Below are 13,578 nucleotides of genomic sequence, written 5' to 3' on the forward strand. Positions count from 1 at the left end.
GAGATTTAGAAAATTAAGGAAGAAACGGAAGAATCCAGGCAATTTAAAAGTAAATATCTTATAGAGACTAATGAAGCCACAAGTGTAAGTAAAGCATATGATGCAGGAGTAGCGATAAATAAAGATTCAAACAGGTAATATTGAAACGGTTAAAAATCGGAATGGTGTTTATAGAAAAATAAGTATACATTAGATTTTATAGACCAGGAGAAAAATAATGAAAAACTCCTTTATGCCTACAGGAGTCTTAAGAGGGCATCCATTATTTAAATGAGAAATATTTAAACATATTTATGCAGCATGTGTGGAAATTGGGAGGGAAGAAAAGTCAAATTATGCAGTTCTTTGCCAAAATAACAACAACAAAAGAAAAAAAATGGTAAATTATGAATTATTCCTTTCATCTACGGTATGCAGTAAAAGGAACTTATCAAGTAAAAGAGCTAACATTTAGATTTCATAAGCGTTGCTCGTAGTTATACACAAACTGGTTTGTAAGTTAGGCTGGAAAGCAAGAAAATCAGATGTGAAACTACTCTTCCAGAATAGGGCTACAGTTTATAATCACAAATAATAAATTTCTTCTGAACATTTTTGTTCCTTTGAAATATGCCTAAATTCCCAGCTCCACACTTAAAAGCTGAAACGTGAAAATTAAAACTCCTTAGTAACAACGCAAACACAGTATGAACACAGATCTGGACAAAGCTGGCAAGACTGCAAGAAAAAAAATAAATAAATAAAGCATGTTATGTTTCCAGGGCAGTGATAAATATCTCTAGTGCACGTTTGATTCTTATAACATATATAAATGTGCTCAACAAAAAAGCCAGTGCCTCCCATCCTATCTTGTAGATACGTTAGCAGAGTAATGAGTACAGACTGTTGAGCGATACAGGGAGAGAGACGCAGAAAGTACACTAATAATACAGTATGCGTGGGAGACAACAGACAAAAACCAGGCAGTAGTGATGATGACTCAGAATGGTCACACATTATCTCTTCCCAGCAGCCTCGGCGGCTGTCGGGGAGCTGATTTGGTGCGCTGAGGTGACCACTTGGCCGTCGGGCTGAACGGACTGCACTGTTTCCACCAGGCTGCCGCTGGGTAGCACCACATAGCGGGCGGCCATGTCTTTGGGCTGCAGCTCCCTCAATCCCTCTTTGCTGTGCCAGATCCCGTAGCCAAAATACACAAGGAGACCTGGGAACAAGGCAGTGGGAGACACATCACTGGAAGTCATGATTAAAGTCGTGAGAACACTGAGCACAGGTTAGAAGACAGACAACTTTGGACGTGATTGTTGTTTTGCCATCTGGAATTTCTTAGATGTTAAATTAATAAGTAAATATGCTGCTACTGATGCCGTTGCAACGTTGATAAGAACCTAATCTTCTTAAAATGTCAAATAAAAAGCAAAAAACACAAGCTAACTTGCTCAACAATGCCAATTTAACAAATGTCTAGCATGCTAACATTTGCAAATTCTCCATTAGCTTATCTTAATAGTCTTATCTGTACATTATTAATAAACAGGATTATCCAATTACTTGCAAATGTAAGCTAAATGTAAATTATTTCACAGTAATGTGAAATAGTCAAAAAGAAGAGGTTTTCAACCGTATGAGTTGACCATGTTGACAAAGCTTTAAGTAAATGTAGTTAATCATCTTTCCCCAGTGACTCTCGACCCTCTATTGGGGCATTAATTCTGTCTGATCATCGTCTATGTTCACACAAGACTGCCCTCAAAAGGAAAATATTCTCTGTTTCCTTTAAGTACAAAAAAATCTTTGTGCAATCTGTTCGTGTAGCCATTAAGCGCATCAAGTTCACTGATCACAGACGGTGGAGGTTTTATGACACTGCTTTCTGGAGATAAGAGCCACATCACAATATGCTAACAAGCGAGTGCAGTTCAGTATTTGTGAAGTGAGGCAGTTGAGAGCACATCGCAGACAGTAAATTGATTTGGTAACCAATGATTGCACATCAATGTTTTTGTTCTTTCAGCTTCAGATTTTACGTTATAATGTTCCTGTAGTTTACAAGTATTGTAATATGATGCCAGATAATGACCAGAGTTTTCTGTATGGAGCAGAGTAACATAATGTTGCTTCTTACCCAACTATTGTTGCACACTCCTGGTCCCTGATTGAGGGATGCTATACTTTTCTCCTGCTAAAAATAAATACAAATATGCCTGCTGCTTGGAAATATATTAATTTCTGAAAAACATGGACAGCCATGGTGTGAAAAGTAATGGAGTGATAACCATCATTCCTAGTGAGGTAACAATCCTGCTGCAAGCTAGCACATAGATTCTACGCAGCTGAAACACCACAGACTCAGGTAGAGATTGTTAGCTAATGTCAGCTTGCTTATAATTATGTCTGTTTATAAAAAAAAGAATGAAAAAAGGTTGAAAATTCTGTGTAAATCAGCATATAAAACAAAAAAACTAATTTAGCAGGTAAGTCTTGTTTTGATTGATTTAGTTTTATATTTAAATCAATAATGAGCACATTTTGTAGATAATAAAAATAGTAATCAATGTTACATTTTTCATTCTGCATTAGTAATAGTTATTAGAAACAGAAACAGTAAGCTTATTTATCACACTTTTTTTATATAATTATCTAAAAACAACATTGTCATGATTCCAAACATTCTCAAACATTTAAAGTGTACATTTTAAATATGCCGTTTGAACATTCTTTGTTTGTTCTGACGCTGATGTTATTTTACCTATCGCAATCCACACTGTAAATCGAATCCAGGTTAGGAGGCTTAGCTTCATCATCAGGAATACGTTGAAGAGAATACTGGCACCAGGAGTCAGTGGAACCAAAGGTACCTATGCAACAAGAAAACTGATCTCATTCTCTGGTCATAGGGAATACAGTTTTACTATATGTTGCCTCATATAAATAAATGGCATGCTAACTTTAATATACAGCATGTATGAAAGCTCACCTGGAATGTTTGGTTGTTTCTTTGCGGCTCATGAATCCATATAAGGGCCAGGCTAAGAACGTAAGCTAAGGTAAAAATCACCAGAAGCATTGTGAAACACCAGACTGGGAACTGTAGCTGTTCATTTCCAAACTCCAGCACAGCACAGAGGGAAACTGAGCTCACAATCAGGGTCATCACACAGAAAGCCACCACTTCTCCTGGTTCACAGTCTCCCAGCAGCCTGTCCAAGTAGGGTTCCCAGTAGGCCTTCAGGTGCCCCACCCCACGCCGCTCTCTCGTCGTCTGCCTCTCCACCAGCTGGAGTTTGTCGGAGAAGGACTCGTACTGCTTGGGCTCCTCGCTGTCTTCAGTTATGGTCTGTGACTCTGAGGGGGCAGGGGACACCTCTGCGTTGACGTTGGGAGATGTGGTGGTGGTGTCTTTGGAGTTGGTCTTCTCTGGTTGGAAGCGGAGCACGATAACACTCGCTGCCACAAAGGTGTACGCAAGGAGAGTGCCAATAGACAAGAACTGAACCAACGCCTCCAAGTCAAACATCAAAGCCATGCAAGCCATAAGGATTCCAAACACCAGAATGGCATTGACAGGAACTTTGGTGACGGGATTGACCCTGGCGAAAATGGAGAAGAACAATCCATCCTCTGCCATGGCGTACACAATCCGAGGAAGGGAGAAGAGATTGCAGAGAAGCACAGTGTTCATGGCTAATAAAAAAGAAAAAAAATAGCATTTGTCAAAATCCAGTACTGAAAAGTATATTGCATATTCATATTGTACTTTTTTGCAAACGCTGATACTCACCACAGATGGAGCCCACAGCCACAACAATTCCTGCCCAACTGTAGCCACGGCGAAAGAACGCGTCTGCCAGGGCTGAGTTAGGGTCCAGGGTACGCCAGGGTACCATCAATGTGAGCACGCAGGAGACCAGGATGTAGGCTGTCGCCGCAAGTCCAAGAGAGATAGCAGTGGCAACGGGAACAGCCTTCTGAGGATTCTTTGCCTCCTCACTGGAGGAAGCAATCACATCAAAGCCCACGAAAGCATAGAAGCATGTGGCTGAACCTGCCAGGATCCCCGACATCCCGTAAGGCGCAAAGCCACCTTGCTCCTGGCTCCAGTTGGCAGGATCGGCAAGCACGAAGCCGAAGACCAAGATGAAAGCAATGACACCCATGCTGATGGTGGAGAAGATGTGGTTCAGATAAGAGGACACTTGAACTCCGAAGGAAATGAAGACAGAGGCAAATACAAGGATTCCTGCAGCCAGGAGGTCAGGGTAGTGGGCAAGGAAGGGCACATTCCACTGCATGATGTGCGTTTCAGTGAAGTTCTGGATAGCATGGTTAAAAATTGAGTCTAGATAGCCACTCCAGGCCCGCGCTACTGCAGCACCGCCAATCATGTTTTCCAGAATGACATTCCAGCCAATGAGAAAAGCCCACACTTCTCCCACTGACACATAGGTAAACATATATGCAGATCCTGTTTTAGGGATGCGCGCTCCAAACTCTGCATAACAGAAGGCAGCCAGAAGAGAAGCAATACCTGCAAAAACAAAGGATATGATGACAGCTGGTCCTGCCGTGTCTTTAGCCACCGTTCCCGTCAGGACATAAAGGCCAGAGCCAACCATGCCACCGACACCCATCAAAGTCAGGTCCAGCGTGGAGAGGCAGCGCTTCAGGGAAGTCGCCATCATGTCACCGTCAAGTGTCTTGAGCCGATTCAGTCTTTGACAAAGGCGCACAGCTGGCGCACAGCCCGTCGAACAAGTTGCCATGGCTACAGAGTTAGACAGGTCAGTGGAGTGGGGTGGGTGTTGTAGCTTTCAGACTGGATCCATTAACTACTTACGAATATGACCTGCAAGACAAAAGAAATTCACACATTAGAACCAAAAAGAGTGGACGGTCTATGTTTTCAGGGCAAAACTGTACGTTCCACTTTAGGATCAAGATCAAGAAAATTTAAAGAAAGCTTTTGAAATGTAAACTGTGGCGATTTTTTGTTTTTAGTCAAAATATCGTCTTCGCATCGTTAATACGGTCCCTGTTTTCACAACTTTGCAAAGTATCATTATTCCCAAGCAATAAATTTACCTAGATTGTTTTTAGAGAGACAGCAAATGGAAACAGCTTAAAATGACTGTTTATTCCATATGTATGATCCTCGAATTCACCATGAAAACGCTAATATGCACCTTTTATTATGATTTTAGCTTTTAATTTGAATGCCATGCAAAAGCAACAAAGTTTGTCCTTGCAGGATCGCGGATGGACTGGTGGCCGTCCTCAGCACCCATTGAGCAAAAGGCGAGGTATACCACAGGCTGCCAGTCCGTCACAGGGTGACATACACAAAGGACAAACAACCATGCACACAGACACACACCAGGACAATTCAGAGACACCATTTAACAGTCATGTTAACAGTCATGATAGCTGCAACCTCAAGCACCTGTCTTGGACAGGTTGTAATAAAATGAAATTCCGCTGTGCTTCTGTATAATAACAATAAAGTCTGATTCTGGTGTTTTTGGATTGAGGGAGGAAGCTGGAGTGCCTGGAGAGAACCCACACATGCACAGGGAGAACATGTAAACTCCAAGTTACATGTTGTAACATTTGGAGACAAATCTGGGATGGGATTTAAGAGGCATTTTCTTATTGGGTGAATTTACTGGTGCACTAATGGTGTTTGCAGTCAGTGCATGTGATTATGGATAAACATGAATTCCTGTTTGGGGGGTAGCTGTTGTTTGAAAACATTAGCTCATCTTTAAAAGTCTTTAAAGACAAAGCATTGTTAAGCAAGTTTTTCACCCAGGGGCTGTCAGCTGCTCATAGGGGTGTGATCAGCCTCAAAGGTCGGATCCCAAAAAAAAAAAAAGAAAAGTAAAAGGTAAAGGTAATTTTATTTTATATAGCACATTTTCAGCAACAAGGCAATACAAAGTGCTTTACAGGAATTAAAAGGAAATACAAACATAATAACAAACCAAAGGAAAAAGCAAAAGAAGAAAAATAATTTAACGTTGATCTAAAGGTGCTCCTGTTCAGGGTCGCTAAATATCCTCTGGTCTAATTCCATTTCTGGGTTGGGAGAACAGGAGTCTAAAAAGTAGTCCAACAATGTTGATCCAAAAGTGTCCTCTGGGCTTCTGGTCTCTGCATCTAAATAGTGAGTACTCTGCAGTTTCTGAAAAAAATAAACTAAAGAGTGACTAATCTAATTCCTTTTCTGGGTTAAAAGTGAGTACTCCACAGTTTCTAAATACTCCTATTCAGGGTTGCTATATAAGTATAAGTAAGCATCCTCTGGTCTAATTCCTTTTCTGGGTTGGAAGAATAGGGGTCTAAAGTTGCTAGTTTTTCTGGATTCTTAAGTTTGTTCTAATCTCTGTTCTGGATCGATGCCCCTATAGACAAAGATGAGGAGTAAATTTTTCTGTTCACTTAGTGAATAAATATCAGCAGAAAAATGCTAAAAAAAATGTCTGTGTAAATTAAATGCAAAGTCAACAACACAGATGAAACTTGATAACAGCTATACGCCTTCAATACATAATATTCTTATTCTGTCGAAACAATGTCCCCAAGTGTACTTGTTTATATCAGAAGCTCCGCTGTTATCATCATGGATTTTATACGTGTATTGTTTTATTTCCGCCTTTCACACGCCTGTATGAGTAGAAAACAGAGGGACACACAGCGGATACAGACTCTTGCACTTCTCTCGCCGGTCCACGTCACCTAAAAGCCATCGCTCAGGTGTGAAATGATGACGATTTAAATTAGATTCCCCCTCTCTGTTCAGTATGTTTATTCCTTGTATTGTTACCAGTAAGGATTATTCATCCGCTTGCAATAAAAATCGGAACATCATCTGATTTCTGGCCTCGATAAACATATGGCGACAGCAGGATGCCTCCCTGATAATTACGTAACGCTTTATTCCCGACGAGAAACAGGAGCGCTGTCATAAAGTGGCAGTGCGTCGTGAAATTACGTCTATAAGCAACGTCCTTCCCTGGCTAAAAGATGCGCCACACCACAGCGAATGAAACAAGCTTTGTTTTAAATGCCACATTAAAAATTTATAACAAAATGGAAAAGAGCGCAAAGTGAACCTCACTAGCTCTCTCCTGTTCCGTGCTGCTTTCCATTCGTGAGTCAGGTGTGACTGTTTGTTTGATTCCCCCCCCCATTTTCATAATAAGACAAACAAGGAGAAGCATTAGCAGAAACACAGGTATGCATACCCTTGTTGCTTTGAGCCTGCCATCTTTGCTGCGGCTCCTGAACGCAGCGCTGTCTCTCAGAAGTTACCCGGGCGCATCGTCTGGTGATGGAGCAGAAGGTGCACCGCTGTGGAATAAAACCAACGAGCGCTGCCTGCGCTGCTTCTTAAAGGGACAGGCACCTGTTTTTTTTTTTGTTTTTTTTGTTTGTTTGTTTTAACAGATCAACGGGAGGGCTTCCCAACTGTGCCCCACCCATATTAAAGAGAACCAACATCCAGGGCATTGGGGCCCTTACTGATATTTAAGCCTTACAAAGGGATGTAACAATATAATAAACATGGCTTACATTAGTAGAAGTGGTTCAATTGATAAAAAGTAACTGAAATGGAAAATATAATGCATTGAATCTATAGACAGTGAATTATTTGACCAATGTAAATTAGGACTACATTGAGAGGAAATGTGCCACAACTTAATGATTAATAGAAATTAAATTAAATTAAATCAATATACTGACACTCTAAAGTGTAGAATCCTGCCAAAAATATTTATATAAATAATGTCTAGAGTAAATCAAGTGTAAAAAAAAAAACTATTAGAGGAAGCAGTTTATGTCAAGCTTTTCTAAGACACCTTAGGATTCACTTTCAAAATATCCTTGAACATTTAGACCAAGGTTGCATATATTGGTAAAAAAAAAAAAATCGTCATCAGAAGAACACCATACCTGTGAAACATATTCCCAACTTTTTTTTTTCTTGAAACACTTTAATTAAATGCACAAAAAAGCCTGTCTTCTCCATCACAACTATGAACACTTACATGCTCACATCCCATCCCCTTCTTTATGGTCAATTGGGTAATTAATTATTAATAGAGTCCAGAGTGAAGTCAGAATCAAAAGTTGTTTCCTTTTGAACACCTCACTCAATATAAAAATAAAATAATCACAGGAGGAAATCCAGGCTGACACAGAGCCAAAAACTAGCCTGATGTGGCTTGTTAAATAGACACCATCTACAGCTAATGCTATACACTAAGTCAAGCAGCAACAGTAAAGAATAATACCCAGCATAATAAATAATTAAATAGGCTACCTTTATTAGGACTGTCTTTGTAGAAAGTACCTAAACTAAGATTTGAACTTGCCTTCTACCACTTTTTCCAAATGTTGCCAATAAACAGCAATTAGTCCGATGTTTTTACTCAGAATAGAAATGGGTGCATGTTTTACCCTAGGCTCTAATATGACTAAATGCGCCTCTGCTAAGAACAGATGAAGAGACAGAAGGGACAATGAAAAGAGGGAAAGCGCTGGCGGTACGACATCGCTGTGATGTCGTACCAACTTTTGTACAGTAGGTGGCACTCTATTGCTGTAATCCTACAGTAAGCCACTGAGGAGGATGCTTCCGGTCACGTGACTCCCTCTCTTACAGCGCGCCAATAGTCAAACGGCTCCACCTGAGGACGTTGTCAGTTTGTTTTAGGTTTCTTTCTCTGACTTATTATTGAAAGCACGACCCCACAATGGGAACCGCAGAGGGCGTCAGTGCGATGGTGATGTATGAGGACGAGTCCGTGGAAGTTCATTACAGACACGGAGCTCATTTACAGCTGTCACCGTGTGGCAGTGAATTTGTACTAGTTAAAGCCACGGATCCGCACGGACATCCTCTGCAGCCCACGGAGCGAGTCCGACAGAGAACCAGGTTCACTATTAGCGCTTATAAGGTAGAAGAAACACTCAAGTGTTATTTTCTGTTTGTATCTCAGGCGTTACAACGAGGTTCACTTTATTTTCGAAGGCTCTAATGGCAACCGCACTGGCGTTCAGGAATAAGTATGCCAGTCGACCATACCTTCCAGGAGAGTTCATCTCTGCTGACAACAGGAAGGTATGGTTAGTCCACTTCAATCTGAAATATAAACGGATGCATTTCAATAGATTAGGAGATTTTTTTAAAGTTATTTATTTCATATTTTTCTAATAAATTATTGCGATTCACGTAGTGTTATATTTTAAGCATTTACTTCTGTTAATTTGCAATTACTGGGTAGATAACCGCAAAACTCAAGTACGGCTAACGTTCCTTTTAATAAATCAGTCAAGAAGAAGTAAAAAAAAGTTATGTTTCAAAAGAAACAATTACTCAAGTACAGTGATAATCTGATTTGTTTAGGGTTTTCCCCCAGAAATTATGTATTCAGACAAAAATATAATGTGCATATTCTGTTATTGTCAAATAATGAGCAAAACAAAAATGACTCCAAATAATGTTTTACAACATTATGAACCAAGACATCAGAAATGCACGTATACAAATGATACTTTTCTGAACATAAACATAAAACATATCTTTCTATTAAGAGCCCTTTTATTGGTAAGATTCTAATATTCATAGTAGCTAAATTAAAGTTTTTTCTTTAGTTAAGCAATAATTATCAAAATGAACAGAAATAGATGCTCAAAATATATCACTCTGTATGTAATGCATCCAAATAACATTTGAGTTACATTTATTGAAATTGAATTGATAAAATACATAAACTTATGTACCTTGAGAACTGAGATGCACATCTAAGTTGAGTAAAATTATCTAAACATCATGGGTTTCCCTTGACAGCCTTTTCACAGTATTGACTGCAGTGTTAAATGGCCCGAGTGGTCATCTTACAAGCCTGAGTTTGGACCTGGAGGTGACATCGTGGTCAGGTCAGAGGAGGGGAGAGCCATGTTGACGCTGTCGCCGTCTGGTGAGGAATTCTCTGTCGAGTTCACGTGTAACCTGAGTCAGCCTCAGCACCAAACTGTGTGCAGTTTAAACAAAACTGATGGCAGTCTGAAGAGCCAGCAGCAAGCAAACAGTCAGAATGATCAGAGACATCTTCTGGGGAAGGAGTCTACTAACACAAACTCTTTTTCCTCACATCTTTCCAACACTACTCATCAACAGGTATTACCTTTTGAATATTATTGTGCTTTAAACTCATGTTTGATACAATTATCATTGTTCAACTTCTCTTCTGCTTTCAGCCTGAACAGATGTATCAGGCCACCACAGTTGCACAGCATCACTCTTGCTTTGCCGTTGATCCCACATGGGCCTATCCTCTCTCCTTGGCTCGGCATCACTGGACGTCCCGTCTCTCTAACAGTGAAGATACTAAATCTGAAGAACCAAGTAAATCCAGACAAGCTGATGACGAGATGAACATATCTGACAAAAATGATAAAGACAGAAACTCCCAGCTTCCCGAGGCTCTTCCTCTTACATGTCCATCACCTCACTGGCACAGGTGTGTGGATTAAGTATTTTGGGCACCAATTGATTGTGTTAAATTCCAATTTTAACGTGACATTTATGCTTTTTAGGTGGAAGATTAAAGACTCTCTGCTTGAAGAAGAAATGTCAGATCTTCCAACGGAGCTTGTAAAAATATTATGGTGTCAAGGAGTCACATACAGGTAATTGTGCTCAGTTTACCTGAAGGCATTAACTTTCATCTGATGTTTCATCTCAACATCAGATCAAAGAGATTGGAAATTTGCCTTACGTCTTTGATCAGAGTGCCTCAGATTAATCATGATTAACTGATTAGTGAAATAATCATCAACTAATTTAGTAATCGCTTAATTGTCAACTGGAGTATGCAGACTCTAAAAAAGGCAATTTGGTGAAACAATTGACATATTTAGGGCAGTAATTGAGCCTAAACTGTACAGAAAATCTGTAAATTTTGTATTCAAAATAAAAACACTTTTGTCTGTAAATATGTTTTAGACAAAACTTCTCAAGTGATACGTTTATTACTAAAATAATTGTTAGTTGCAGCCCTAGTGTGTTAAAACTTTCTAATTTAAGTGGGATTTATTTGCTCCATAATAACTCTCTGTCCTCATGTTCGCTCTGTAGGATACTGAGTGGAGAAATCCCAGTGGTAGAGGTTTCCCCAGGAGACGGCTCAGTGATCCGCTCCAGTGGTGTCCTAAACTCTTATTTTACTCATCACAAGCCCAGGCTTCACTCTGAGGAGGTCAGTTCATAACATGCAAACATGTTATGAAATCAAAGTGTTGCAGGTCCCTAATTGTTGCTGTCTTTTGCTCAGGGAAGAGAAACAACGTACCATTTAAGCAGCCTTCCCCCTGGTACACCTGGACAGTTGTACCCTGTGGGCTCCATCGTGAGCCGTGCCAGCAGGTAAGATGCCACTTCACTCCAGTTTGTGGTGTATAAAACTTCCATTTTATTTTTCTTCAGGATTTTAACCATCGCCTATGATTCTCACAGGATTCTCGTTTGTTATAACCAGGCCAAGCATTTACTAAAGTTTCCTGTCATACCCACCTGCCTGCAACAGGTTGTTCTACATCTGTTCACATCTACAGTTCTAGCACTTGTTAAAACTTCTAATTTGTTTATTGTAATAAAACTGTGTGTTTGCAGGACAAATATATTTCTAAAACGATGCAACCTGAGCAAAATCCTCCCAGCGCAGTGAAGACAGACGCAGTGAAGACAGACGCAGTGCCACAGACAGGTGGAAGTCTGTAAGTTGTGTCTTTCAGATAATTTAATTTTAAGGATGAGGGGCGGCTCCCTTTTTTTTAACAGCTGTTTTCACACTCTGTTCGACTTCAGTTCGGATGCTGTTGCTGCAGAACTGGAGAAGATAAAGCGTTTCAACTGTATCCTTTTATCAAAGAGCATAATAATGCAATGTTTGAGAAAATATACAATGCGATGTGAGGTTAAGTCTTTAGCATTCTGTGCTCAGTTCTGCTGGAGAACAACCACCTGCTGAGAAGTGAAAGTGAGCAACGAAACTCGGAAGGAGCAAATTTAAAGATCGCACAGGAGGTTGAAGTGGTAAACGAGGACTACATTGCTGAAGCGCTTCAGAGAACCTCTGAAGCCATTAAGGAAATTGATGCTCTCGTCTCAGCCGCCACGCTGACCTGAAGTTTTCATTATTTTCACCTTTTCTGTGACATGTATATACTGGAATAGAGTCTGAAATAAAGTGATTTTACTTTCTAAATTTAAGTTGTGTTTAAATGTCAAAATAAACATATGGTGGAGCAATATAACAATCTAATCATCTTAATAGGCCCCTAAAACTGGAGTCTTAACAACTTCTGTTCCATGATTCTTGTTTTTTTGTGTTTGTGTGACGCTTAGTGGGCAATATATGTATTGCATTCGGTTTTGACGTTTTGATATTCGCTTGAAGTTTTTCCTTCAAATATAACTCAAATAAAAATGATTTTGGATTCCCTTTTAGTGAAATGTTCCATTGAACTGTTACTGTTCCCATCATTATTGTGGACCTTTAAGCTTATCCAAGTTTGAGTCTTGGAAAAAGTTTTTATACCCTGTACATTTTTTTCCACATTAAAACTACAAACAGGTTATGATGTGGAATAGACCAATACAGGATATAATGCATCACTATGAAGTGGAGGAATTTTTCATATTTTTTATTTTATTTTAAAAATTAAAATAAAATTTTAAAAGCATAGGGTGTAGTAATTGTAGTCAAAAGCTTGCTTGTCTGGCGGTATATCCAGCTGTACACTTTTACAGACTGATCTATTTCCTCCATTCTTTGTAAAGTAGCTTGAATACAATCAAACTGAATGTTGAGCACCTGTTAATATCAGTTCTTAAATTTTACACTATTAGGCTTTGATCTAAGTTTTTGTAAACTGAACCATCTGCATAGAGAGATTTGCCATCTTTGTGAGGGTGAGCATCCGCCCGGGTTCAAGTCTTTTGCGGCCACTTAATTTCAGCATTGCTTGTATCATTCTTTCAACTTTAACCAGCTTTCCTGTCCGACTGAAGAATGGCCACAGCATGATAATGCCACCACCATGCTTTACTCTGCAAAAGGTACAGTCCACAAAATAAAACTTGGTGGAAACCTACCAAACCAAAAAACTAAAAAGAAGGGAAAAAAAGAACAGATGCTACAACTTTAAATAATTGCTTTAGTTGGTAACAAGTAATTGAATTACATTCATCTAAGTTCATTTATGATTTCTAACTTGTCAGGTTAAAAAAAACTTAATAAATCAACTTGGATAAACTTAATTCAGTAATTTATTTAAATTGTATCTATTCTCTTTCTCAGTACACATTGCACTCCAAATAACAGTGCGGAGTCTTTGTATATAGCTTAGTCAGTTGCAACTAGTCCATATATATATGAAAAATATGTGGGTATTCTTTGATAGTTGTGGACTTATAGTTAGGTAGTACATGTAGTTTTAATATAGTAGTATGAATGTATAAATGTGGTTATTTAGATATATTTTTGTTTATGCAAAGAATAGGTATATGAA

The 13,578-nt window shown here is 39.3% G+C and overlaps 2 protein-coding genes across 2 annotated transcripts; one reads left to right on the forward strand and one right to left on the reverse strand.

Moving 5' to 3' along the window:
- Positions 1-373: 373 nt before the first annotated feature.
- On the reverse strand, positions 374-7,404 carry slc7a4 (solute carrier family 7 member 4). The gene is made up of 5 exons (XM_008419162.3): positions 7,245-7,404; positions 3,782-4,846; positions 2,978-3,684; positions 2,750-2,858; positions 374-1,204 (listed from the first exon to the last, which is right to left on the reverse strand). The coding sequence occupies exons 2-5, from the start codon at positions 4,761-4,763 to the stop codon at positions 996-998; spliced, it is 2,007 nt and encodes a 668-aa protein (XP_008417384.1). The 5' UTR covers positions 4,764-4,846; positions 7,245-7,404; the 3' UTR covers positions 374-995.
- A 1,034-nt stretch (positions 7,405-8,438) lies between these two features.
- c9h5orf34 (chromosome 9 C5orf34 homolog) lies at positions 8,439-12,277 on the forward strand. Its single transcript, XM_008419161.3, has 11 exons — positions 8,439-8,960; positions 9,035-9,124; positions 9,854-10,183; positions 10,264-10,526; positions 10,603-10,695; positions 11,144-11,264; positions 11,340-11,431; positions 11,522-11,591; positions 11,678-11,781; positions 11,873-11,919; positions 12,009-12,277. The coding sequence occupies exons 1-11, from the start codon at positions 8,757-8,759 to the stop codon at positions 12,191-12,193; spliced, it is 1,599 nt and encodes a 532-aa protein (XP_008417383.1). The 5' UTR covers positions 8,439-8,756; the 3' UTR covers positions 12,194-12,277.
- Positions 12,278-13,578: the final 1,301 nt, after the last annotated feature.

Source organism: Poecilia reticulata, chromosome 9 (genome assembly GCF_904066995.2).
Source record: "Poecilia reticulata chromosome 9, P_reticulata-male-v2, whole genome shotgun sequence".
NCBI classification, from domain to species: domain Eukaryota; kingdom Metazoa; phylum Chordata; class Actinopteri; order Cyprinodontiformes; family Poeciliidae; genus Poecilia; species Poecilia reticulata.

What these genes read in the sequence shown, in the direction of transcription:
- c9h5orf34 (XM_008419161.3), top strand. Translation starts at nt 8,757, where the DNA reads ATGGGAACCGCAGAGGGCGTCAGTGCGATGGTGATGTATGAGGACGAG. An exon ending in CCATCACCTCACTGGCACAG is followed by an intron (nt 10,527 to 10,602) that starts GTGTGTGGATTA and finishes TATGCTTTTTAG; the next exon opens with GTGGAAGATTAAAGACTCTC. An exon ending in ATCGTGAGCCGTGCCAGCAG is followed by an intron (nt 11,432 to 11,521) that starts GTAAGATGCCAC and finishes TGATTCTCACAG; the next exon opens with GATTCTCGTTTGTTATAACC.
- slc7a4 (XM_008419162.3), bottom strand. Translation starts at nt 4,763, where the DNA reads ATGGCAACTTGTTCGACGGGCTGTGCGCCAGCTGTGCGCCTTTGTCAA. An exon ending in GGCTGTGGGCTCCATCTGTG is followed by an intron (nt 3,685 to 3,781) that starts GTGAGTATCAGC and finishes CTTTTTTATTAG; the next exon opens with CCATGAACACTGTGCTTCTC. An exon ending in TACAGTGTGGATTGCGATAG is followed by an intron (nt 1,205 to 2,749) that starts GTAAAATAACAT and finishes CCTTGTTCCCAG; the next exon opens with GTCTCCTTGTGTATTTTGGC.